Raw genomic sequence first — 25,353 nt, 5'->3', positions numbered from 1 at the left:
TCATCTTGACCAAGTTCTTCATGGGCTGAGCTGGGTGACCACAGCAGCTTGGAGCCCTAATGGATATGGGGCCTAAAATCTGGCTGATGTGCCAGCCAGATCTATACCTTGCCTGCTTGCCACTGTGTAGCCGCATCCTCTCTGTAGGGTGTGGTTGATGCTGTCTTGATGCTTTCTGCTCCCCTCTGGAGCCATGCCCAGCCGACCCCCTACCTATGCCCCCATGTCCGGGCCTGCTGATGACCCTGCTCATAACTCTGCCGTGTGCACAACTGCTTCCTTCTCACTCCCTGTGCTGGGATCCTCCACGGGATGCCTCATCAATTGTAAAGAATGTAATTAAGCCACACTAATGAACTTCACACAAGTGTTCTCATCAGCTGGCTTTTCAGTGAAGGAGAGGGAGGTCAGCCTGGACCCTGGACTTGAACTTGCTCCTGTGGGACTACTGCCTGCTGGCGAGCCCTTCTTTAACAGACACTGATGCTCTGAAAGTCCGCTGGAGCCTCCTGGAGCTGGTCTTTCTCTAGAGCTGGCCACAAGCACAGCTTTGCGGGGCCAGTAGAGTTGGGGTGTGTGTGATGTTGCCATGTAGGACCAGCTCTTTGAGTGACCTATCTCAGGGTGATAGTCCACTTGGAAGGGGAGGTCCCTAGTCCAGGGCAGCATGCCCTACCCCTCCCAGCCCCAGCCACATTCACCTCTCCACCCAGCTCTTGTAGCTGGGGATGTCCTTGGCATAGAGCAGCTTGTTGGAGGGCGAATCCTTGCCCAACCGGTGCTCTGATGTGGAGCAGGAGTCCATGAAGGTCTGAGCCACTACAGAGAGGCAGGCGTCTGTGATGCTGTTCTTGTGGATGTCGAACACAAACTGTGGGTTCTTGATCATGTTGACCCAAAACCTCAGGGGCAGGCTGGATGGAGAGAAAGGCAGTCAGGGGTGACAGGGCAGGGGCTGCAGCATTGCCAGAGTTCTTTGGGGAAGGTGAGATGGTGGACACTCACAGTGCGTGGGAGCCTTCTGTAGGCCAGGATGGAGTGTGCTGCGCTCCCTTTTCCCTTCCAGGAAACTACAACACAGCAAGGCGGAATTGTTCACCCAGAAATACACTGTTGGAAGGGACTGGAGAGGCCTTGGTATCCAGCTGGGAAGCAGGGCTTGGGGACTCTTCCCTTTGGCATGAGGAGCAGTTATAAGTTATATAAGGTAGAATTTCACACTTCCTATTCCTCTGTTCCTTCAACCCCATCCACCGTGCTGGGCACTGGAGCATCTAGTTGGCAAACTTTAAGGAACCATCTGGACTGCAGGATTTGTATCTGACCCCCTGCTGCCTACTGGATGATTAGGTCGAAGTCACCCCTTCCTCCCTCCCTGACTGGTCCCTTAGGCTCATTCTTGTCTAGTGAAGGCACTGGGGCTGTGAACGGGAGGCAGCTCAGTGATTTTTCACCAGTAGGGATCGGGGCCCTCATCTGCCCTCTTTTGCTTCTTCCCTCCTTGCTGGGAGCTGTGCTAGTGACAGGAGATGCAAGGATTGCGACACATTCTGTGCTTTCAAGAAGCTTCATGCTGGTGGGTTTGTGGGGGAGAGGGACAGGTGAACAAGTGTGTGCTCGCAAGCTAGTGGTGCTAGAAGCAGAGAAGGCAGGGGGTGCAGGGTGGGAATCAGAAAGGCTCTGAGCCACCCAGTGGGCAGAGTCTGCAAAGCCTTTACAGAGGGAATACTCGTCTTGAGTTCTAAAATAGGCCAAGCATGGTGATGCGTGCCTATAATCCCAGCACTCTGAAATGTGGAGGCAGAAGGACCCCAAGTTTAAGCCAGCCTGTGCAGTTTAGCAACTTATTGAGACCCTGTTTCAAAATAAAAAATAAAAAAGATTGAGGATGTAGCTCAGTGTGAAGGCTCTGGGTTCAATCCCCAGTACTGCAATAAAGCAAACAAAAACCCACACATAGGTGTTCCTCAGTTGGGCAAAGCCTGGAGGAAGTGGCATGGAGGAGCAGCAGATGGGGATCAGCATAAACAGAGGGAGACAAAGAGGAGACAGAAGTGTCTTATGTCTAGTAGTCTAAGCCACATTCATTTGCAAGAGGGTCAAGAGAAGCCTGCCTCTGCCTCTTTGGCTCTGTGGCTTCCAGCCAACCCCCCTCCCCAGTGCAGCAAAGAAAGGGGTGGCACCGCCTAAGGAGCACTTATTTCTCCCCCATCTGCTGTCACTCCATGTCCTTCCATGTCCCCTGATACTTTATTGTTGTTTTGGTGGCTGCTCTCGCCACTGGTGAGAGTTTTAATGCACACACATGTTTAGGCAAGCCAAACAAACCTGCTGGAAGCCAGTATGTACCACAAGCACTGTAAATATAGTAAGACCTAACATTCAAGATTGTCAATCAACTAACAAGTATTTGTTAAATTCTTAAAGTTCCTACAGCAAGTGCCATGCAGGATGGCGGCAAGCACACGGAGACCTGATGATGTGTGGTAGCACTCGCTTCATTGTTGGAGACCCAGGATAGGAAAGAGGGCATCCAGGGACAGCTGAGAGTCACAACACATGAGCGAAGGGACATCACTGTAGCTGGGGAGATCATGATCAGTGAGGTCAGAGCCTTCCATGAGGGACTCGTGTATTCCCAGCTCATAGTCTCCTGACTCCAGCCTCCTGGCATTCCAGATGTTCCTCCCAGAACAGGGATGCTGGGAGTCCGAAAAGTCCATATTTGCCACACTGGTTGTGCCCCGCCCCCAGCCCGTCGTAAAGACAAGCACATCAAACAGGGAAGTCATGCACCACTGCTGTGGCTCTTCCCTAATGAAATATTAGCATATTATTAACATTAGTGGTGCCACTAATCTGGCTGATTGCAGCCACTCAGGCTAAGTGAGCAGGAGGTTTATTTGAAAGAAAAGGTAAGGAGCTGTGGCAGAGGAGGTGGGAGCACTGTTACACCTTAGGCCAGGATTAAAACAATCTCTTCTCAATCAGGGACAATGAAGTCTGAGTCAATATACAGATGGCATAATAGCTGGCTGCTTCTTGCCCAGGTAGCAACAGATCAGATCAGGGCCAGGGAGCTGTCCTTTGTAGGGACAACTTGAACCTGGTGCTGCTCTCTACTTTCTGGGCTTTCCTGCCCCTGGACCTGGAGTTCTACATGTCAACACCAAGTACTTGGAGGAGTTGGCAGAGAGGGAGGATCTGCCTTCAACCCAGGGACAGTGTGGCTCCCTTGAGAGAGCCCAGCAGGAGTGACAGACGGGAGACAAGGGGTATAGACACCAGGACGTTGTTCTTCCTGTAGTGGGCATCTGAAGGCACATAGGACAATTTGAAAAGGGCCAGCTGTCTCCAGCTAAGCCCAAGAAACATTTGGACAGAGCACTTCCTACCTCCTGAAGCTGCTGATGTTCTAGACCAGTGACAGTCATGCAAAGAAGACAGAAGAAATTCAATATCAACCTACCCAGAGGAGGCAGAGGACAGACCAGGCTGGAGAATTACTAGGAAGGAATGGCTTCCCCCGGGGTTGCTGTGCTGGTCATCAGGGAAGCCAGATTCCAAGGATCCTATTTCAGAGAGGGGAAGAACTCTGCCATAGATCTTCTCTATCTCACCCCTCAGCTCTGCGCGCCAAATCCCCATCTGGGCCTGGTGTCCCTTCCCCCTGCAGAGCACACTCTTCTCTGGGTGAAGGAGAGGAGAGGCTAGAGTGCACCCCAGGTGTGGTGGCTAGGGTGGAGTTTCAACCTGGTTGGCTTTGGGACCCACCCTTGGGTTTGGTGGAGTACACGTCCAGGTATGTCTGGGTATGTCACGGAGGTGTTGCTTTGTGGTCTGTATCTGGTCCCCCGCCCCTTCCTCTCTGGTACTGTTCCCTCACTCTCCTTCCCGGCCTCCATGAGCTAAGGACCTTTATGTGCCACACCCTTCCACCATGATATCTCTGCCTTGAAGCCAGCTGACCGTGTATTAAAACTGTGAAGAACTTGTTCTCTTTTAAGTTCTCTTTTAAAACATGTTCTCTTTTAAGTGGTAGGTGTTGTGTATTGTGTCTCAGCAGCGAGAAAGCTGAGTCATCCACCAGGAAACCCAGTTTCTACAGCCTAGCCTGACTTCAGCATTTTCTGTGTCCTGGTTTGGGCCCAGGGCTGGTTGTCAGGTACCTGCCTGTGCCCTGCTGCCATGGTGGACCCAGCAATCAGAGGCAGTGGGCACTCAGCCCATTCCTCCTTGGAAAAATGATCCAGGAAAAATCAACCCAGAATGGGGAGCAGGTGAAGTCTATAGGGAGGTGATTCTGGAATGGCTGGAACTAAGAATCAGCCAGCTTTCTCCAAGATGAAACTTTCAAACAGAGGCCATCCTGGCCCTGCCATCTCATCAGTACTGACTGGGCCCACTTCCAGTGTGCAAGACCTCATGCTGCAGGTAAAATACTGATATTTGACCTTGCCGTTTCAACCTGAAATACCAACTATGCACATGTGGAAGGGAGAGTGTTATATGTTAGAGAGGAGACCATAGTGAAGATGTGTAGAGTGTCATTAGTACTTAGAGAATCCTGGAGTCTCCAGGGGACACAAAGTGGTCCTAGGCAGGTCTCTTGCCCAACCAGGGCTTGGAAAGGGAATTCATGGGGGAGGTAAGAGGGCAGCTTATCAACTAGAACAGAAGTGGCCCTTGACTCATGGGTGTGCTTTGAAACCCCACTTCCAAGTCACCATATATTCTGGCCATCTGTGGTTCCATTCCACACAACGAACTCCTATTGTAGCGTTTGTCTCTCTGTCCAGACAGCTGACTACTCTAGCACAATGTCAGGCACCAAGGCCTTGCTGTGACATAGGCATATTATCTTTTTGCTTGTTGAGCTAGTTCAGTAAATGTTTGTTGACTGAGAAGAAAGGTGCACAGGTTTGAGGAGAGGGAGAGGAGAAGGAAGCAAGCACAAAAGCACAGTAGGTGAGGATAGGGAGGGCCTTGCTGATGAGGGCGGAGGATGGCCGAGTGTCTATGGAAGGCCTCGGTCCTACACTGACTTCGGGCTGGCTGTTCAGGGTCACCAGCTTCTCACGACACACACCACCTCCCTTCACTCACCAGTTACTCTTCCAAGTGTGGCGGACGTGGGGGTCATGAATGCCGTGCTTGTCAGCCTGCTCATCTAGGAAGTCAAACATGTATTTGATGGCCAGTGGCAGGGCGGAGCCGCGGTGGGCCGTGCTGAAGATGGTCTCAAAGAGGTCGTCCACAAACTTCTGCAGTGTGCCCTGGGGAGGGGGACGCTGTCAGACAGGGCTGCGCCCAGGCAGTTCCAACGAGGGTGTGCAAATGCGGACAGGGGAAACTGGTGAACAGCCTGTCCTGCTTGGGTGGCCTTGGGTGAGTTCATGTGTTACATCTTTCCCCTTTCACTCACCTCTGACAGCTTTAAACTTCCTCAGATCATGGCAAGTAGACAGCACAGAGATGGCTGGGCCTGAGCAAGCCTCCCTCTGCCAGCCACATGGTTTGGTTCTGCATTCTCAGGGTGTCATTTTAACACTTTTCATAAAGGCTAATGAGCATGCACTTGGTCAGAGCCAGCCGACAAACACAATCTGCTGGTTTTGTGTGGGTTTCATGCACACTGGCTAATGAACAATTATCGGTCCGGCTCTGCAGAGACCCAGCAGGCCCAGTCTCAGAAGAGAAGGAGCGAAGCTGTAGGCAGGAGCTGCCCCCAGGACCAGGATTAGAAATGGTGCCTGGAAAGTCACCAAAGGAGCCTCAATTGCCATCCCTAGTGCTCTCCTAGGGAAAAAGTGATTCTGGGATGTGGCATGGCAGAGACCATAGTAGGTGCAGGTGGCAGCTCTGTGTGCCAACACTGATATCTTAGTAGGGTTTGCCTGGTTCCCAGGATCGAGCAGAATTCGGAGGCTCTGTCCTGGGGGACACCTATGGCTGGTCAGCACACCCACTGTGGGTGGATAAGTCTTGCCAGCTCCAGCGTTACTGTGGGCAGAGGACAGCCATTCCTGTGCCTCCCAGACTCCAGGCACCTGCTCTCATGCCCAATACCTTAGTGGCCAGTAGCCGAGTTAGATAGATCTCAGACACCATCTTGCTCCCCCGGTCACCCTCTTTCTGGTCCCCATGCTCGTGATTCTTCACCAGGTGCCACATCTTGACTCCACTCTCCAGGTCAGGAGTGATCATGGGAGTTCTTGAGCGGAGGCTATCTGGGCTGCCCGTGTACCGGATCATGTTTTCTGCCAACACAAGGAGCGCCCCACAGTGGGTGTGAGGCCAATAGCCCCACACTGGGTAACCCACAACATGGCCCTTTCCCTGTTAAGGGCAACTACTGCCCGATCCTTCCTGCCACCGCCTGGCACCATCACCTCGCCTGTGTTTGGTACATTGCCCAAAACACAGATGCCTTTCTCACCACCTCCAGGAAACTATCTGCGCCTAATTCCACCCACTCAGATCCCCCACCCTCCCTCCAGTACTTTGTGTCAAGTCAACCCTTAATTATTCAGTTTGTGAAAATATAAGCTTGTATGTCTCTTACATGTGTCCTTGCATCACTTCTCAAGTCCTGTCTCAGGATGTGCTCTGTGTAGCCAATTAAGTACACACTCAAGGGCAGGTAGCCTGTCTCCCTCCTAATAAATGTTGACCAGCTCAGGCCTTGCCTGTACACTGCTCACCTGCATCCTCCCCTCTGTTCTGGCACAATTCTCCCCACTGATTGCTGAAAGTCCTGCCTCAATGAAATGAGGATGATGGTCCTACTGCATGTGGCACCTTTCTATGTATTCATGTATTTATAACCCACCATGGCCCTGTAAGGTTGGTTGTTTTTTCAATCCCTGTTTTCCTGGTAAGAACATCAAGGCTCATGATGGATCCATGTGGTTGGCCCTGAAGCACAAAAGTGGTGGCAGAATAAGGCTGCCTTTTGGGTCCCTACCCCCTATCCCACATGCCTTTCTCCTCAGCTGCACAGCCTTAGATCTGGGCCTGTCCCTCCATACCATTGCATAATAATAATGTGACCTTTATAGTCATTTACCCTCTATGCATCTGAGGTATAATTTACTAATCTACATAATAGGGGGAAATAATAATTACTTAATTCACTGGATTGTTATGAACATGATGTGAGATAATGAGAATCACAAAATGGAATGCGTGCTAAAGACTGGAAGACACTGATGAAGGTTAGATTTTCTTCTCTAGCTCATGAATGAAATCCTGTTCATGCATTCGAATTACAGACTAGAACCAGGTGCCTTGGCCATAGCCTGGTCCTTCTCCCTGCTGGTCAGCCAGCCCTACTCACACCAACCCTGGCCCCATGGGTCCACTGGCTTCCTGCTATGCTGCCATCGTGATAACAGGCACCCAGGACACCCTCATCTCTCGGAAACATCGGCTAAGATCTTACCATATTTACTTGCTGAGGTCCTGGAGACTGTGGAGTTGTTCACTGCATTATAGGCTGTCACCTGCTTAGACACTAAGGCCACCACAGAGCCATCTGGCACCTAGAGGAAAAAGAAGGGTTCTAAAGGCATGGTCACAGGAGCTCTGTCCCCCAGGAAATAATGGCTTGGTCTTAAAGGGCAGTTAACACCTTGCTGGAAAGCCTGGGGACTTTGGAGGCTGTCCCCTTTCCTCTGTTCCCTGGGATGCCACTCAGCCTTAAATGCCCAGGGAACTTCTAAGGGATTGTCTTGTCCTGGGGACTCTGCCCAAGCCCTGTGGAACCATGCATGTCAGCATCCTATCTCCAGTGAGGCCAGGGGCCCCTGGATGGGTGATGCCACTTTCCCCTGAGTCACCAGGAGAACATGGACTGCTGGTGAGAAAGTGGGTTATGATTTGGTGTCTAGTCTTGCAGTGACCCTGTAGTCAAGGACCAAGACTTCCACAGGGAAATGGCCAGCTACTTGGCCGGCTCCTGTCTTCCATGTCCATCTCACCTGGTAATGGGCCAGGGTGTTTAGTCTCTTCCAGTCATTCTCAATTTTGGTGGTGATGTCTTCATCTTGCAGGATCATCCTTGCCCCACTTCCTTGTCGCCACTCTGTAGGAAGAGTGGTGGCATCACAAGGAGGCCCTTTGACCCCTCCTTGGGGGATTCTGAGGGCCCCTGTGTAGGTGTCTACACAGCACTGTCTCAAGGACACATCCGTAGACTGACAAGTGCCAGCACAGGCTCCAAGAAGGTGGGTGCAGACTCTCACAATCCAGACAGGTCCAGAATTCCACTTCTGGTTCTAATCCTAATGAGCCATGTGACAAAAATGAGAATAACAACACTTATCCTCCCCTCTGCCACCCGTTTGCTATGAGTGGCCACATCTGCAAGAAGTAGGCACTCAATATGTATTGTCTGAATGAAGGAGGCACTTAACACTAAGCACAACACAGTAGACAAATGCACTAGGTAAATCAGGAGGCAGTGTCTTCACTGAGCATCACACACATACCTGACTGCACAGTCCTGGGCTGAGGAAATCAAGACTGCAGTTTCAGTCACTGTACACCTGCATTGGTTCCAGGTGTGTCTTGTGCTCTAGAGCTGGCAGATGAGTGGCTTGCCCTTGGAAGAGTGCCCAGGTAAAAGTGTATGGACCATTCTCACTTAGAAGCATCTCCCTCCCCATAAAACTGATGTGGATAATACCGACTGTGTCATCTACCAGGCACATACATATTTTAATGCCACAGATATACACTTCCATCCATCCTCACCTACTCCTCATGGGCCCAAAAACCTCTAGTACACGGGCTCACTGATGGGGCCCATGTGGGGAAATAAGAGACTGCTTCTCATCACCTAGATCCCACCACTGACTTAGTACAAATCACATGTGAAGAAATGCGCACTCCAATCTTGAAATTACACAGGTGGAAATCCATGTGTATGGTAGCCCTCATGCATCCATACACATGTGTGTGAGTCCATACACACATACACTGTTCTCATGAGCATGCAGCCAAAAGGAAAAACACTCTTAAATTCAAACAAAACATGTGTTCTGGCCAAGAATCCAGAAATCTGGATTCCAGGCAGCCAAGACTGCGCACCACCCTCACGTGGCTTCTGAGCACTTCTGGCACTTCTAAGGCATACAGGCGGAACTGGCTTGTGCAGAGTGCAGTCAGGTGCAGGCCTGATCAGTCAAGGAGTTTTTCCTATAGCCCACAGAGAAACATACTCAGTTTCCCTACCTCATTTCCCTCTTTTCAAGGTTTAACTGCTGGTCCTCAGTTGACCACATCTGTGACATTTGTGCAAGGAAGCACTGGTCTTTCCCTGCATTGTGCATTCTGTGGCCAGTACTGCCATCCCATTGGACAGATGGGCCAAAGGCCCAGAAAGGGGGCAGCTGGCCCTGAGGAGCAGCAGAGATGCCCCAGGCTCAGTGTCCTATGGCTTCCCTGCTGCCTGGTTTCAAGCTTAGTGTCAAAAGAATCAACATACAAGGGTGACACACTTGGTCATTGAAGCAGGAAGTCTCTGAGGAATGTCCATCCCTAAGTCCTGTTGATAGTCCACCTGAAATGGCTCATGGCAATTAGAACCTGGGGCCATGAGGGTGACAGGAGGGGAAAAATCTGAAGCCTCTGAAGTCCTTGGGTGCCAGTTTGTTTGTCTGTCATTGTGTTGTGTTGTTTCTTGCTTTGCCTTTTAAATTTCAGATAGATTTGCATGCATGAATGTTTGACTGACAGGGCAAAGGAAGATGGATGTCTCTGTGCTGGTCCAGCTGCCAACTGGAGGTGCAGTGGACTCTGGTGAAGACCAGGCTGGCTGAGGAACACAGCAGTGGGTCTCTGTGGCATGCAAGGTGAATGTCCCTAGTTCAGTCACATGCTGCATGGGGTGGCATGGCAGCACAGGGGCAGCTTCAGAGCATGTCACAAAAGGTGGTCAGTATTCCACATGTCCTTTGTCTACTGACTGAGCTCCAAGGGAGTCTCCTCCTTGGACCTGGCCACGGAGCTTCTAGGACTAGATGGTGAAGGTACCAACCAAAGACCAGCTTTCCAGTGTAGTAGCCACACTGGCACCCCTCACTGATGAAATTCTAGCACATCTCAGTGGGATCTGAACATGTTACATGGGTGAGTGGCCTAGGCAATTACAGTTGGGAACCGATTGCAGACCTCAATGTAGGACTTCTACGTTGCACAATGACTCTCAAAGTTGTGCAGTACATAGCCTGTATAGCCATATTCAGTGACCTTAGCTCTGAGTCCTGTCCAGTAATTATGTAAGTAAATGAGAGTCAGTCTGCTTCCATGTCCCCATTCAAGAAGTGGGAAAAAATATGTCCATGTCTCTCCAGGGCAGCTGTTGTCCTTTGGAGTACAAAAATGATGCTGCTACACATACTAAGAGGGTTAGCTCAGTGCACCAGACTGAGAAAGCACTTAATAAATATTCAATAAGTGAATGGCTACATGAAAGAATAAATGAATGAAGGAGATTGATGACTGGATGATGGTGGCCTGTTTTCTAAGCAGTAAGAGGATCTCACAACTGTATGCTTATGCATATGGCAGGTGGACAGTGGACTATAGTCAGAGGTGAACTGTAAGCTGCTTCAGCGACCTGAGACAAAGAGTGATCTGAACAGAAAAGCAACACTAGGCACTTCCATTGGCAGAAGTGAGAGCTCTCTTAGATGGCTGTCACTCATTCTAATTTTACCACTGCGAAAATGACAGATAAGAAGGGCAGACCTAGAGGCCAACATACCAGGGCATTGCTCAGCTCACCGACCAGCTGAGACTGCTTTCACTTTCTAGGATACACCTTTGGGCTGCCCTCTGGACCAGATCATCAAGACACGGAGGCACCTATGAAAAAAGTCTCTGCCCTGAGTGTTCTCAATGGGAAGGGAAGATGTGGGTGCAGATCAGATCCCCTAATATGGTGTTCACCATCTAAGATCAACCACGTACAGGGAACTATGCAGGAAGGAGAAAGAGGGCTGGCCTTCGACATGAGCCATGGGCAGATCGTAATGAAGGCAAGGCAGGCACCTGCTTCCACTTGAGTGGAGCATCAAGTATGACGCTCTAGGAGGCCACTGGCAATGTTCCTTGGGGACACGTTCCCATTTCTACAAAATCCAATGAGCACCAGTGAGATGCTCGTGCTATATTCAGGGATACTATGCAGTGGGCGGGCAGGACACACAGTCACCCTGGAGGCCAACATGTAGTCACAAGGCCAAGGGCTGCCCAGAGGTATCGTAGCTGCCCAGTCTGCAGTGCCACTAGCCCAGCCCCTGACTTGGATGGGGACACTCAGGGGCAGCTGGGTGATAGCAAATGTTGCCTTTTTTACCTCAAATAGTTAGGAATGCTTCTCTAAATGCCAATATGAGGATTGTGAGCTGGAATCAAGAGAAACACTTAGCCTTGTTTTTAGATGTCCTAAGCCTGTTATTTTTGCTCTCTAGTATAGAGAAAAATTGCTATGTACAGTCTTATGAAATATCAGAAAGGTTAAAAAAAAAGTTCTGTGCCATCCCAATGCAGAAGTGATGAAAGGAAGCCCATGAGATGGGCAGCTGGTATTGGCAGGGACCACCACACAGCCTATCCTGCTGAACCGCAAGTGGAGGAAAGTGTGGGGTACAACTAGAAGGTGGCCCCACATTCCTATAACAGAATAACTTAAGTAGACTAACAAGGAAAATCATTCCTCGGTGCTCACTCTCCTTGGCTCAGAGTCCCTATTTTTATGCCATCACCTGGAGCACGCACCCATACCCATGTTGACTGACTTTCTTTCCCTTCCTGAAACCCTTCGTCCAGGCCAGTTCTGGCCTCTCTTTTCCCAGGCTCATGAGGGAATGTCTCAAGGAAGTTCAAGGGTAGACTTGCACTTCACTTGCTGGTCTTGTATGACTTCAGGACTTTGTCCAGAGTACAACCCACTGGTCTCTACTGAGTGGAGCAGACAGAACCAGAGACCAAGACCAAAGTCAAAGTAGGAGCTTCTCCCCCCCCCTGTAGCAGTCACTCTCTCAAGGTTCATGGCTGGGCCCATGAAATCTTACCCCGCCTCAAGAAAGAAGAATGTAGCGGGCTGGGACAGCTGAGGGTGAGGCAGGCCCAACATTTTCAGAGACAAGGGACAGCACCCTGGCCCTGTGTAATGCATACAGCTGCTTAACTCAGTCCCAGAAACCTCTGAGCAAGGCCCACAGCCTGTCCTGTGCTCTGAACATGGTTGCATATTCATTCTATGGTTAGTTTTAATAAGACTAGTAACAATAAATCAAACCCAGGTTTCCTAACCCCCAGTCCTGCACTCTTCTCACTAAACTCTGTCTTGCCTATAAAAACAGCACTAAGACTACTTCTCTTAGTATCTATGCCTTGTCCTGTATGAGGTGACCACACCAAAACAGCTGAGGGGCAATGTGACAATTCTGCCAAGGCCATCATCCTCCGGGTGAATGTTGAGCCTTCTAGGGCAGATCTGGCTGCCCTTAGGGCCCAGCAAGGAACCAAAAATGCCTCCAAGCCACCAGATGCTGTGAGATGCCAAGATCAGTAGTGGCCAATGTGAATCTCAAGACAGGTTGACTCCTCCTCAACACATCCTCCAGACAAAGACATCTACTGTCCCATCAAAGAGGCAGCTCCAGTGGCTGCCGTGTTAGAAACCCCTCTCCAGACGGTCTCAGCTCCACTTGTTCAGGAAACCAAGGTTCCTGAGAGGATCCATGGTGGAGCAGGAACTGCACCACAGGACAGTTAAACAAGGGAATGAAACACCACAAAGCCCTTGTTGTGGAGATATTCCTGCACAGAGAAGCTGTGTGGAGCCCAGTGTTCAGGGCCAGGTGTATGCAGAAAGCTGAAATGTGTGGACACAGAGATCTACTTGGGAAGGAGGACTGGGCATTTGTCTGACTGGCAAGAGGATAAGTGTTCTGATCCAAGGATGGTACTTGAATGACACTACAGGGATGCCTAAGTATGAGTTTTTGTGGGAAAAGGTTGGAAGAAAGGCTAGAAGTTGGGAAGTGAGTTCAGAAAGATGCTGCAGGCCAGGCTCAGGTGTATGGAGTTGATCTGAGCGCTAAGGAGATGGGAGTAGAGGAGAAGGAAGGGATGAGTGTGGTGGGTAGCCCTACTGCAGAGAGTGAAGAGAATAGGAGGCAGACTTGGAGAAAGCCAGGAGGGGGGCCAGAGGTGCTTGGAGCTGCGGCAGGAAGAGCGGTGCAAGAGAAGGTGTGTGCTTAGCAGAGGGAAGGTGGCCTTTCTAGATGGGCAGGATCACCTGCAGCCACCCTGGAGGGGATGCTACTTCTGAGGACAGAGCTGGCTGGGCTTCCAGGGGGTCCCCTGCCCACCAGCAGGTGCCATACTGAGGTGCAAACCCTACGTGCTGTGAAAGGTAAACACAGCTCCTCAATAACTGTGGTCCTCATGGTGGACATGTGCAGTTGGGTGCATGGGCACTCACACACATGCACACTCACATGTGCACGCACCCTTCATTTTGTCCAAATAGGAGACCCAGCAGGCTTTGTAACAGACTCTTCTCAACTCCAGTCTTTCGTGGCCAGCTCTGCTCTGACCTATGACAGGAGGATTCAGAAGGTGGGGGTGGGGGCAGAGGAGAGGGAGGAAGAAGGCCCTCCAGGTTAGGTGAACCCAAGAAAATCAGCCTTAAGATCCACATTGGGCCCACTTCACAGTTCACCTTTTGTTCATCTCAGGCCCTACAAGCAGGTCCTCCCAGGAGGGCCTTCTGGTCCAACACACAGGACCCTAGTGGCTCCACACACCGGGCAGCAGTTGAGCCCCAAGGAGACACCTTGCCTGTTCCTGACACCTTTAGCTCCTGGCAACCAGAGGAGCAGGAACCAGAGAAGATCTGAGGGCAGCCAGGAGAAGGTCCAATAGGCTGCTAGAAAAGGTCAGAGGATTGACCCAGGCACTGAGAGCTGACCATCAAAAATGTTGTTATAAAAAATGAATAAAAGAATAAAGCAAGTTCTCAAATATAAAATGACTGAATTATGACAGTTGCTGCTTAAATTGAAGAAACTTGACACTGCACTTCCTAAAGAGGACATCATCAGCATTTAAGGGACTAGGTCTTTGTAAACTGAAATGCAGCGAACTAGCTAGGTGTTGCTCTTTGGAGATGTCTGGAGAGGAAAAGGTAAAGCTCACTTAAGAGAGACACTAGACATAGCTCAATGAATAGTCTTGAATATGGAGTACAGGGCTGAAATCAGTGTGTTGGGTCAAAGAAGAGTTAAAAAGGTAGGTAGTGGCAGTAGGAGGAGGAAAGGTGACCTGGAATTCATATGCATGAGAAATGACACCAAGAAAAAATAGCTAGCTCTGACCTCTGGAAGCAGCTCCTGCCTGGCAGCCCCATGCCCTGCTCCAAGCACCAGGCACAAAGGACAGACACTCACGATCCAATTTGTTACACTTGTACCTTCCAGGGAGAAAGGGAGGTGAAATAAAAAAGAAGAAGAAAAAAAATCCCATTATCTTTATCTGTCCTTCCCATCAGGTGCAACGGAAAATGCAAACTGGGGAGACAGCTGCTGTGAACTCTTTATATTTCACTCAGAAGATAGTGTATCTTTTTATTGCATACAGGAATTACTTATTTGAAAAAATATATCCTTTCAGTGTGACCTGAGTGGCAAGACAGAGAGGGGGTGGCAGAGTTCCGGGGCCTATTGATAGAGCATTTGCATTAAACTGGAGGAATCTCTGGAGGTCAGGGGTAGTAGCTGAAGGAGACAAGAGGCCACGGAGGAGACTGCCTGTGGAGGGAATGGGTGTTCTCTCCACCTTTCTGCTGTATGGCCTGGCCCAGGCACTGTGCCTCTCTGAGCTGCACATTCTCCTCTGAGCAAGAAAGTGAGTGGCAACAAAGATTTCCTTCAGGGAGTGAAAGGAGGAGACAAAAACCATCTCCCAGCTCAGACAGTACAATGGCCTGCCTCTGCTACTGTGGTCAGAAATGACAAACATCTAGTCTTATTGGTACCTCCAGGCCTGGCACACAGTTTGCCACAAGGAGGGAAATAGAATAGTTGTATGGGTATGCTTTCCCACCATCATGAAGTTAAAACACAGTAAATCAACCCACGAAGTTGGCGACTGTGATGTGTACACATCCTCCCAGTTCCGTTAGCCTGCAAAGCCCTACGTAACATCATGGTTCCTTCCTGCCTGGAAAAGGCTGGGTAGGGGTGGAGGCAGGGGTGGGCGATCTCTGAACCAGGAGCATAAATGCAACACTGGGAAGGAGGAGCTGCCCAGGCAGGGCCACCATGATGATGACAGGAGGGGTTGAAGCCAGGCCAGGCAGACAGGGAGCTGAGGCTCGATTTCCTTGGGACAATGACAAAGGCAGCTTAGGGTGACTGCTTCCTTCTGAGCTGACCTGGTGCAGTTCACTGTGCCTCTGTAGGGTCTGAACACCAGGAGAGGGGTGCCAGGCTCTGCCTGAGGCCCTCAGCTGTGGGAAGAGGAGGCATGGCAGGGGATGGCATGTGTGGTACGGGGCTGTCTTGCCTCTGCCAAGTGTGTTGGGTTGGGTGGAGCTTCTCTGTGCCTGTATGCCAGGTGGCCTGCGGTGTACACTAATTTGTAGTAGTAATCACTTCTTCCTCTATAAATTGCTTTCAGGCTCTCAAAGACTTTCACCCCCGAGGTAGGAGTAACTCTTCTTGCCCCACTCCTCATGGGGAGTCAGGAGCCGGAAGTGTGTGGAAGAAGCAGTGCAGTCTCTGAGAGGACTTTGTTTTCCTTATTGTGCAATCTGGCTTGGGGCAGAAGAAAGCCCAAGGTTTAAGAGGGGGCTCCCAACTCTGGCTTTTGTGGAAAAAAGCAGGAAACTTGTGAGAAGAGTCGCCATGGAGGTTGAGCAGGGAGGCCCTTCCAAAGTGGCACCTGAAGCCCTTCCTCTGTGTGGTGGGCCCCTGAGGCCCAAATTACTGAGGCACCTCCTCTTTGGGTTCTCTCCTGTATCTCTCCCCACTATGAGGGTGGCCCAGCAGCATGTGTAGCAGAGAGGGAGACTTGCTGTGTACTTGGGGACCTAAAGCAGGGGCCACTGGGTGAGTGTGGTGTCACTGGAGACCTGCCTCCTAGATGACCGTGACTATGGCTGCAGGGTGAGGTGCATCTTCTCGTCAAAGCCTTGCTTTGCTGGCTTTGCAGCCACAGATCAATGAAGGGAGCAATTTTCTAAGCTAATAAACAGATCTTCCCTTTCCATTTTCAGAGTAGGGAGTTCCCAGGATGGGGAGAACTGGTCCTGAGCTGCAGCCACCAGACATGATGTGGTCTCTCTTGAGGATACCCACAGGCATAGAAAGGCCCTGTCCTGACTTTGTTCCCAGAGGATGAACTCTCTTAGCTCTGGACTGAAGTGATGTTGAAGAATGCTGCCTCCAACCTTTCCTAAGCTCCATCAGGTGTTTAAGCTCCCACAGCTGTTCGCTGCCCTTAGGTGGCAGAGACATTGTCCCAAGTGACCACTGAGCTCAGTTCTGTAAAGGAGGCACATGGAACTACTCACTGCTGCCCCATTGGAAGTCATTTCATTCTAAGTACTGAGCACCCTCTTCCACATGCCTGCACCCTCAGGGGCTCCTTCCATGTTCCAGCACCACCTCTGAAAGTTCACTGTCCCATGTAGACACTTGGTCTTTTAACAGCTTTTCCTCCAAGCCCTTGTCAGGAGAGTCCTCCCACCCGCTTTGCAGATAAGGATACTGAGGAGTTGAGTGTGCCTGACCCTGGGCCCCACAAAGGAAGCAAATGGAAGGAATGTGGGTGCTGCATGCTTAACCCACTCAACTCTTCCTGGACCACCCACTAGGGAGCACCCCATGACTTCTCCAGGGAAAGGAATACAGAACCCTTACCTTGTTACCCTGCAAGGTCTTTGTGGCAGAAGGAGTGAATTGGGTGCACACACACACATGTCCACCCAACTCCTGGACCCGCCCATCTCACATTGCTTCCTCCATGTCCCCAAAACAATATGCTCAGTGACAACTCCAAAGTGGAGGGGGATATCTGCTCACCCAACCTCTCTCTGCACAGGGCAGAGGGCCACACACATCAGCCCAGAGTGGAGCAAGAAGAGACAGGGGTAAATGAAGAAGGGAGATTGTGAGGGAGTTAGCTGAACTTCCTGATCCTAACAATCTTTAGGTAATAGAATCCTGGGGAAGTGGAGCAGCTTGGGGTAGAGGGTGAAAATTTCCTCAGGATTTTAGCAAAGAACACAAATCCCCAACTGTCTTGGATGGCTTAGCTCAAGCCAGCTTAGGGGCCGGATGGAGGGGTCTGGGGCCTCTGGAATCCCAATCCCACCCCAGCCCACCCCACCCTACCCCATGGATTGCCAGGAATCAATGCCCATCTCTCATAGCCAGCATCAACAAACAGGCACATCCAGGGTCCTCACTTGCTTTACTCTCAGAATCAGTAATATCAGGCAGTACTTACCAAGTGTGTACTATGGGCCAAGACTGCAGAAAAAGTCTTTTACACACATCACCCCACGGGATTCCTACTACAAGGGAGGAACTATTATGATCTCCACTTTATATGACACAGAAACTAAGGCACAGGAAGGTTAAATAACCAGGCCGAGGTCACACAGGACTCAATGGCACCAGAAATAAATCCAGGTGTCCCACAATGCTGGAACTGCCTCTCTTCTACCCACCTCTTCAGAGCCTGGGGCTCCCTGGGAGGATTGCCCCTGGATAACATCCTGCACATGCTCAGGCAAACCATAACTGGATCTAAGTGCAGCTGGCCCTAAGTGGCATGCCCTTGTTTATATAGGCTACGTGATCTATTCATGGAACATTCAAATACACTGTCATCCTGCTCCCCAGCAGGCTGTCATGCCTCATTTTTCTCTATCCTTTCTCTCCATTCTCTATAGCTGACCCAGATCCCTCAAGCTGTAGATACTCAGCAAAAATTACAGGCCCAGAACAGAGGAGAGGGGACGAGCCTGGAGGACAACAAAGGTAGTGGCAGGACCTTGACCCCAGGGACTCAGATTGGCAAGTTTGGTCTTTGAGTCCCTTCATTCAGATATGACATATCCACTCCCAGCCCTCAGTCACCCAGAAGACCCCAGAGGTATCCCCTCCAGGCCAGGTAGTCACTGGACAGCCAAGTGACCTGTGGGCCCCTTTTCGCTTAGGACCAGCTCTGGCCAATGCCAAGCAGGCCATGAAATAAACCCTATGGGGTCCTGGGGGTCCTCCCCTTCTACTCCCTGCACCCATCTCTACATCCTGCTGCCTTGAGAAGGCAGGAGGTGCTCAGGATTAGCTGTGGGGCCGGCCCCTGGGTGGGTGGGAATCCTACTCACCAAGGTCCATGTCTGCAGCCTTGGGCCGGTGGGAGCAGGGCACGTTCTTGAAGATGGCATCCAGAATCTTCTCCTTGACCTGAGTGATGGTGTCACAGTTGAGGATCTTCACTGGAACCTCGGGACTATTGGCATTGTCTGGGCTGACACAGCTCAGGACCTGTGGGGTGAGGGGGAGAGGTCACGTGGGTGAAGGCAGCAAGAAGAACAAGAACAGCTTGCCCTCTCCTGGATGGGCTGGGGCGGGTGGGGTGACTCCAGTCCACCTGGGTCCCCACCAGGCCCACTGCCCTCTCCTGCCAGACAAGCAGAACCCTGCAGAAGCCTCAGGGCCATTGCAGGAGTACAGACTGCACACTTAACTCTGATCAGGACAAACATCTTGAAATCCTGATTTTTCCAAGGGAACAGAATCTGAGCACAGGGAAGCAATGAGGGGATCTGCAACACACTGTCTCAAACATGCATGTGCACATGCAGGGGACACCAGCTCCACAGCGCATGCACGCCCTCACCCACCTCGGAGTCCCCCCCCCATCCCTGCACATCACTCTGCCCCTCCTCACACTTCCTCCCAGTCACTCAGTACTCAGTACCAAAGGGAATCGGGCTTCCGTCTCAAAAGTTTTAATAATAAAAAAAGTTATAATAGCTCTAATTTTGAGAAGGGGTTGGGACTGATAGAAGGCTGGAGCAACTATATGAAGTTTAATGTATTCTTTAAACATAAAAAGATGCCCTTTAAAAAACTGCAGGTTGACGCCCCTTGAGATGCCTTCCTGGCTCTGAACCTCCAGCCATGTTCAGAGGTCCAGGGAACAAGGCCATTGCCTGGCTTGAGACCTCTATTTCTCTTTTGAGAACAAAGCAGAGAAGTTAGTTAAAATCCCAGGTCACCAATTTTTTTTTTTCTTTTAAGAACATCAAGGCTTTTTCTCCCCTGGCATTCTCATATTGGGCTCTTTCTACACTGATGTCACTGTAGGGGCTCCTGGATGCCAGTGACCAGGGCAGGTGCTGTGGGCCACAGGAGTGAGTAGGAGCACAAGAGCCAGGCAGAGAAGCCTTCCCTTCCTAGGGATTGCTGCCAGGTGGCCCTGCCATTCTGGGCCCCAGACTCTCCCTCTGGAGCCCAAGCCCTCTGCCTGCCTCCCTGTCTACCCTTCCCTCTCACCCCCTCCCATAGCCATTTCCCATGGCCCCATCTGGTTTGCAGAACCAAACAGCAGCCTCCTCCCACCCCACGTGGTGATAATCAGGACCTGGTCCTGGATGCCTGTCTTTCATTAGCAAGTAGACTGCTTGAGCTCAAATGGGGAACATGCTTATTGCATTAAGAAGAAAACAATTACCTTACATCTATAAAACCAAGTGCTCAATCTTGAAATCCCCTAAACTGAAAAAGCTGGTGGCAGGATCTCTGGACTGTGCTTCCTCATGCACCTTCTGCTAGCCACTGCCCTCTGTCCAAGAGCATTCCAGCACCCTCCCCTGCTCAGCAGCCATGCACAACCCTATCCTTCTTCCTACTGCTGTGGTGCCCTGCTATCCTGTCCTCCGGGCCAGTGGGGGACAGTTCAGCCTTCCCAAGGCAGCAACACAAATTATCTGGCCTTTCTCCCCTGAGAGACCATGATCTGCCACCTGAGGTTGATCTCCTGGCACTTCTGCCGCCCCAGCAGTTGAGGTGGCCTCATGAGAACAGCTCCACAGTGTGCTTCAGGTCAGGAGGGTAAGCAGTGACCCCAGAAGGACAGTGTCCCTGGCCAAGGGCCCCACCACAACTCACTCAGGAGTTTCCTTCCTACCCTGCTTCTTGGCTATTTTCTGAACAAATTGACTGCTGCTTTCTCTACTAGAGAAGCGTTCCTCACATGGATGGAACCACTGGGCATGGCACAGACGGACCTAGGACACTGGGAGCAGGGATAAGATTCTGCAGCCTCCCAGGTGGGCATCTAGCACTCTAGGCGGCTTCCTGGTGACTACAGTGCTCCAGCAGGCTCCCAGTGGGCATCTCGGCCTACCAGGCTCCCAGGTATGGGTGACAAGGGCCCTGGCACACTTCCATCAGCAGGGCCTTCGTCCCTGGTAGTCAAATTCTAGCATCAATCTAATTAATCCCTCAATGCTTAGGAAGTACAGTCAGCGTGCCCCTGAGCCTCTCAGAGCCCCTCTATGGTTATCCCTCCTGCCCAGGACAAGGTCACTATCAGTAGCCTCAAAGAGTTCTGGGCTCCTCCAGCCTTGACAGAAGCCAGCCATGGGCCATTTTTGCATCTGATCCTCTCTGGAGTCCCTGCTTCCCTGCCTGCCAGGATGCCCACACCTTCTTCCATCCCTCTTCACAGTGGGTGGGGGCACCTTGCTCAGGGGTGGAGGGGACTAGTAAATCTCCCTGCACGGTGTCGTTTCTGGGCAAAACCATCACAGCTTCTTCCTGTTTTGCTTCCAGCCCAGTGCTGGCACCTTAATGGGTGCAGAGCCGTGACCCACTCCAGTTTTTGCTTTAAGTGAGTCACCTGGAACCAGCTGGGTACACCAACAATCCTCTGGCCTCTGGAATAAAGGCTGCTACAGTTTGGTGAGAGAGCATTATCACAAGTCATTGTGTTGCATTCAGTATTGGCCAAGCTGAGAGAAGGCAAAGAAAGGGAGTGGAGGGGGATGGGGCAGGAGACTTTTAAAGGTAGCACTCTCTCATTAAGAAATCCACTGTGCTCTATTTTTGGAAAGTTTTTTTCTCCATTTTCCATTTCAATGGGAGCCTCTAACTCTCCTCCAGAGCAGACAGTAACTATGAGAAAGCTGGGGTGCCTCCGAATCCCTACAGAGAGGCACTCCCCATGAATCTGCCCGGATTCTGCTGGAATTCCCAGGACTCCAGGAAGATGTGAGTAGGGTGGATGGATCATGGTTCCAGCCTGCCAGCCAGGAGGGATGGCTTTGTTCAAAGGTAGGGATCTCTCCAAATGGCCAGGGGTCTGGGATTCACCCCCGGCTGGGGCTGTTGGGGAAGGGGGCCTGAGCATCCATCCGTCTTTCCAAGCTCTGCCCCACCCTTGCCTGCTGGTAATTGCATTTTAATTCCACCAATCCCCTGTCCCTTTTACTTTCTTGCTGTCTCTTTTGCCTCCATTCTTGAGTGCGACCTGCATGCCACCTCCAACACTCAGCTTTTATCTTATTTTCTTATCCCTTCTACTTCCTCTTTCTTAAAAAAAAAAAAAAAAAATGGTGTAATGAGAGGTTAAGAAAATCTTGCCCAAAAAAGCCTTAAAGTGAGCTCCCTGGGGCTGGAGAGGAAGTGGGAAGCCAGCGGTTGGATGGACAGCCATGCTGGCAGGAGGCAGGCAGGGCCATGAGAAAGCAGGAGTGAACTTTTACACTGGGCTCCCAGCTCCACTCTGGACAGCTGCAATGATCTCCATTTCAATAGGTTCTATTATTATTCCCTTTCTGCAGATAAAGAAACCCAAACTCAAAGAGATTAGAGACTTGTCCCAACTCATCTGACTGGTCAGAGGCAGAGTGAGGGCTCAGATCTAGGTCTGTTTCCAACCCCAGGCTCTTAAAAGCTGATCTCCACTACTTGCTAAGACAATCGCTGCTCTCAGGAGGAAGCCTGACCTTGATACAGGGCGTCCCCATGTTCACTGGGCAAATGCCTTGTACCACTAGGCCATCCTAGTTACACGGCTGGTCACAGCCCTATGTGAACCTTGCCTGGTGGGTAAACCTGGGCTTCAGAACCACAAAGAACTATTTGTAGTTGCCTCCTCTTCCTGCCCACCCCTGCCTGCAGGCACCTGTTCTGTAAAGTGCTGATTCTCTAGTCTGGAGAGCTGATGGAATGGGATGTTGCTTACTAGAAACAGTCAGCCCTGCTGCCAAGGGGCTCCAACCTCACAACGCAGTGCCTGGCCTGGAGCCACAACAGTGCACAAGCTGAAGTGCTGCTCAGACATGGCAGACCCACTAGATGCCCTGGGACTGTGGTCCAGAGAAAGTCTGAGGAGAGGGGACAGGGTAGCACCTAGCTTGGCCCCCACAGGGGACAGAGCTAGACACATGGCTCTTCAGCATTGTTTTTGTCCTTTCTGCAGGGCAGGGCTGCCCTGAGGCCAAAGCCCACTTGCCAGGGTCTGGGAAGAAGCAGCAAGGGTGGCTCACCAGGGTCTTGTACTCGATCTGCTGCCGGATGAGCTTGTCCTCACTCAGGGAGTAGCGGGCCTCCCCCGTGATGGCGTCAATGGGCCCCTTCTCCATCTGCTGCTTGATGGCACAGAACAGGGAGAAGAGGGGCTCCCCAGCACACTCCTGGATGTGAGAAGAAACATGCTGGCAGAGTTCCGGGACAGCAGATGTGCAGAGCTGGCCCTGTGTCTCTGCTTCCCCATCTCAGTTGGTCCTTCCTGATCCCACCTGCTGCGTTGCTCAGGGCCCCAGCTATCTCTTCTGCAACTCCTCACTGCTCACATTGGTGACCCCCAGGCTCTTTGGACACAGAGTATTCCCCTATTCTACCCTTTCCTGCTATTTGTCTGGGGCTCCCTTTTGCTACTCCTTCTCCCTGGCTCTCTGAGCCCCAAGTAGGAGGCAGAGGTCAATTCTCCACGGCACGAAATAATTAGGAAACAAGTTATAGTTAGAAGCCCAGTAGACTCTCCTCTGGCCAGCATAGCCTCAGTTCATCTGCTGAGTTAGGCAGCTTCCAGACCCACCTGGATCCTCATCAGCTTCCATAAGTCTGAGGCTGGGAGAGGGGAGAGGAACTCGGGCACTAGTGGGTGAATTGTTTTCAGCTTAAAATGGGGATGTAGCTGCCAGAGGCCATCTGTCTGTCACCAGGAGGACATGTCCTGTGTCTTGTGTGGGATTGTGTCTCTGAAGCTAGGACTGATCATGGGCTCTGTCTTCTGAGACAGTTTATGACAAGGAGTTATTACACTTCTTGGGGTTTAGAAGCACCAGGCCCCTGTGAGTATGGATGCGGAGGGCATGGAGGGAAATAAGGCAGGCCAGAGGGAGGAAGGCTCACGCCCAGGACAAGGGGACCACAGCAGGACTGGACATACAACCATATCCTATCCTACCTTGAGGAACTTGTAGAGGAGGAAAGTGAACCAGTTGGTCAACATCTTCTCGGCCACTGACTCCGTCCTGTCACAGTGACCAAGGGAAGAAGCAGAAGAAGACAGAAAGAAGCAGTTGGTCAGAACTTGCTGACTGGGTATATGCAGAGCAAGGAAATACCTCTACCTTGCTACTATGCTCTTAGGCCAAATCTTGAGATCCTGACACACAGGAAAATCTCATGGACCTTAGATCCCAGGGTGGTAAGAGGAATTTTCCTACAAAGCTGGAGGGTGACATGCCAGGCATCGGGCATCAGGCTTGCATCACAAGTGGGTTTATCCTGGGCCTGTCTTACACAGCAGGGTCCGTTTCATAGCGCTTTGTGAGAATGTCAGTGCTCTCCACCAATGCCATCCACATGAGGCTACTTGTGCACCTGAAACAGGGCCAGTGTGAAGAACTGAAGTTTTTCATTTTAATTACTTTGATGAATTTGGATTGAAGCAGTCACCTGTGGCTGGTAGCTCTGCTGTTGGGCAGTACAACCTTAGAGAACTTTGTAGGCTGATGTGTTAATTTGAGTGAGAAAAGAAACAAATAAACAAACATCTGGGGAGAAATTATTTTGTCAGGGAACAGAGAGGAAATGGCAGGGGATGGAAGTTGAGGCAGGCAGGCCCCCGTCTAGACTGACCTCATAATCCAACCTAAGACTCCCAGCATTGGCAGCAACATGGAGCTTTAGACCTGGCTCATCCCAAGAGATGTCAAAAACTGTTCTATTTCAAAGGCTTCCACATTGTAACTCCTCTTAGAAGTCTTCTCCCTTCTAACATTTCATTTGCAATGGCAGGACATTCCTTCTTTAGTCTAGTATGCAACTGTTACGCTATGACTCAAGTCCACCCCCCCCCCCCTCCTCTCTCATCTGAAGATACAGCAGAATGGCTAGTTTGGGTTGCATCCTTTTAGAGAAAGTAAATTACACTCAAACTTGTGCTAAGTGCATGTCCTGCTCTAGAGACAAACTAGCCCACCCAGGTAGTTCAGGTAGAATGTAAAATTGCAACTGTCAGAAAATACTAACAATTAAAATCCCAAGTAACTTAGGTAGTCGCTGGCACAAAGTGAAGCTGAGAAGAAAAAAGAAGAAAGAATGTTGCAAAAAGGGGACGGCCAGGGGCAAAACGAAGAGACAGCAACAGAGGAGGGCAGAAGGAGCAGGAGCACCAGGAGGAGCAAGAAGAGAAAACAAGATGGGGCAATGCAGACCCCTGAGCGAGACTGTGAGACCACGCCGGGAAATAGTCAGTGGGAGCTCTGGCAGGCAGCGGCAACCCTAGAATTATGCCAGTGGGTGGCTGCATGGTGAAAGTAAAACAAAAATCAAAATGATCTACCTTGCTGTTTCCAAAGCTGTATGATTGCTCCTCTGCACAGCAACCTTTCACAGCTGTGCAGGAAAATATGCCCCCCCCAACCCCCATACCAGGAAACACCCTGCAGCAACTGCTTCTGAAAGCCAGATCTACACACAGGGCCAACTGGGGCCACTGAGGCTGGGCCTCTGACCCAGAGACCAAGGGTGACATGAGGGGGACAGGAAGACGGGGCCAGAGTCAGTGGATGATCCAGGCAGGGGGCTGGATGTGACAGCATCACATTGGAATTTTCTAACTTCAGATATGCCAAGGCTAGAGATATTGAATTCAAAGCAAAGAGGAGAAGTAGCACCTTCTCAAATGGAAGCGAGACAGAGAGAGAGCGTCTCTGTTTTCCATAAGAAGAAGCTAAAGGGTATGGTCCAGGCCTCATATCTGACCCTGCAGGTTCCAACATAGAAGGCAAATATCTAT

At 50.9% G+C, this 25,353-nt stretch overlaps 1 protein-coding gene across 4 annotated transcripts in view; it reads right to left on the bottom strand.

The window, feature by feature from the left end:
• Plxna4 (plexin A4) overlaps positions 1–25,353 on the bottom strand; it is a 460,590-nt gene that overhangs the window by 11,726 nt on the left and 423,511 nt on the right. For all 4 annotated transcript variants that reach the window (XR_002386688.2, XM_004856316.4, XM_013076511.3 and 1 more), the window contains 8 exons: positions 23,515–23,581; positions 22,592–22,738; positions 18,419–18,578; positions 7,983–8,086; positions 7,445–7,544; positions 6,070–6,260; positions 5,107–5,276; positions 702–914 (listed from right to left, as the gene is read on the bottom strand). Coding sequence is in view for 3 of the 4 variants with exons in the window: in XM_004856316.4 (XP_004856373.2) it covers positions 702–914; positions 5,107–5,276; positions 6,070–6,260; positions 7,445–7,544; positions 7,983–8,086; positions 18,419–18,578; positions 22,592–22,738; positions 23,515–23,581 (1,152 nt within the window). In the remaining variant the exon portion in view is untranslated. The remainder of the gene's footprint in view (positions 1–701; positions 915–5,106; positions 5,277–6,069; positions 6,261–7,444; positions 7,545–7,982; positions 8,087–18,418; positions 18,579–22,591; positions 22,739–23,514; positions 23,582–25,353) is intronic.

Source organism: Heterocephalus glaber, unplaced genomic scaffold (genome assembly GCF_053883595.1).
Source record: "Heterocephalus glaber isolate CG9 unplaced genomic scaffold, H.glaber_assembly_v1.0 deba00000546, whole genome shotgun sequence".
In the NCBI taxonomy this organism is placed as follows: Eukaryota; Metazoa; Chordata; class Mammalia; order Rodentia; family Bathyergidae; genus Heterocephalus; species Heterocephalus glaber.
Note: the sequence above shows the minus strand (reverse complement) of the source record. Positions and strands in the feature narration are given on the sequence as shown.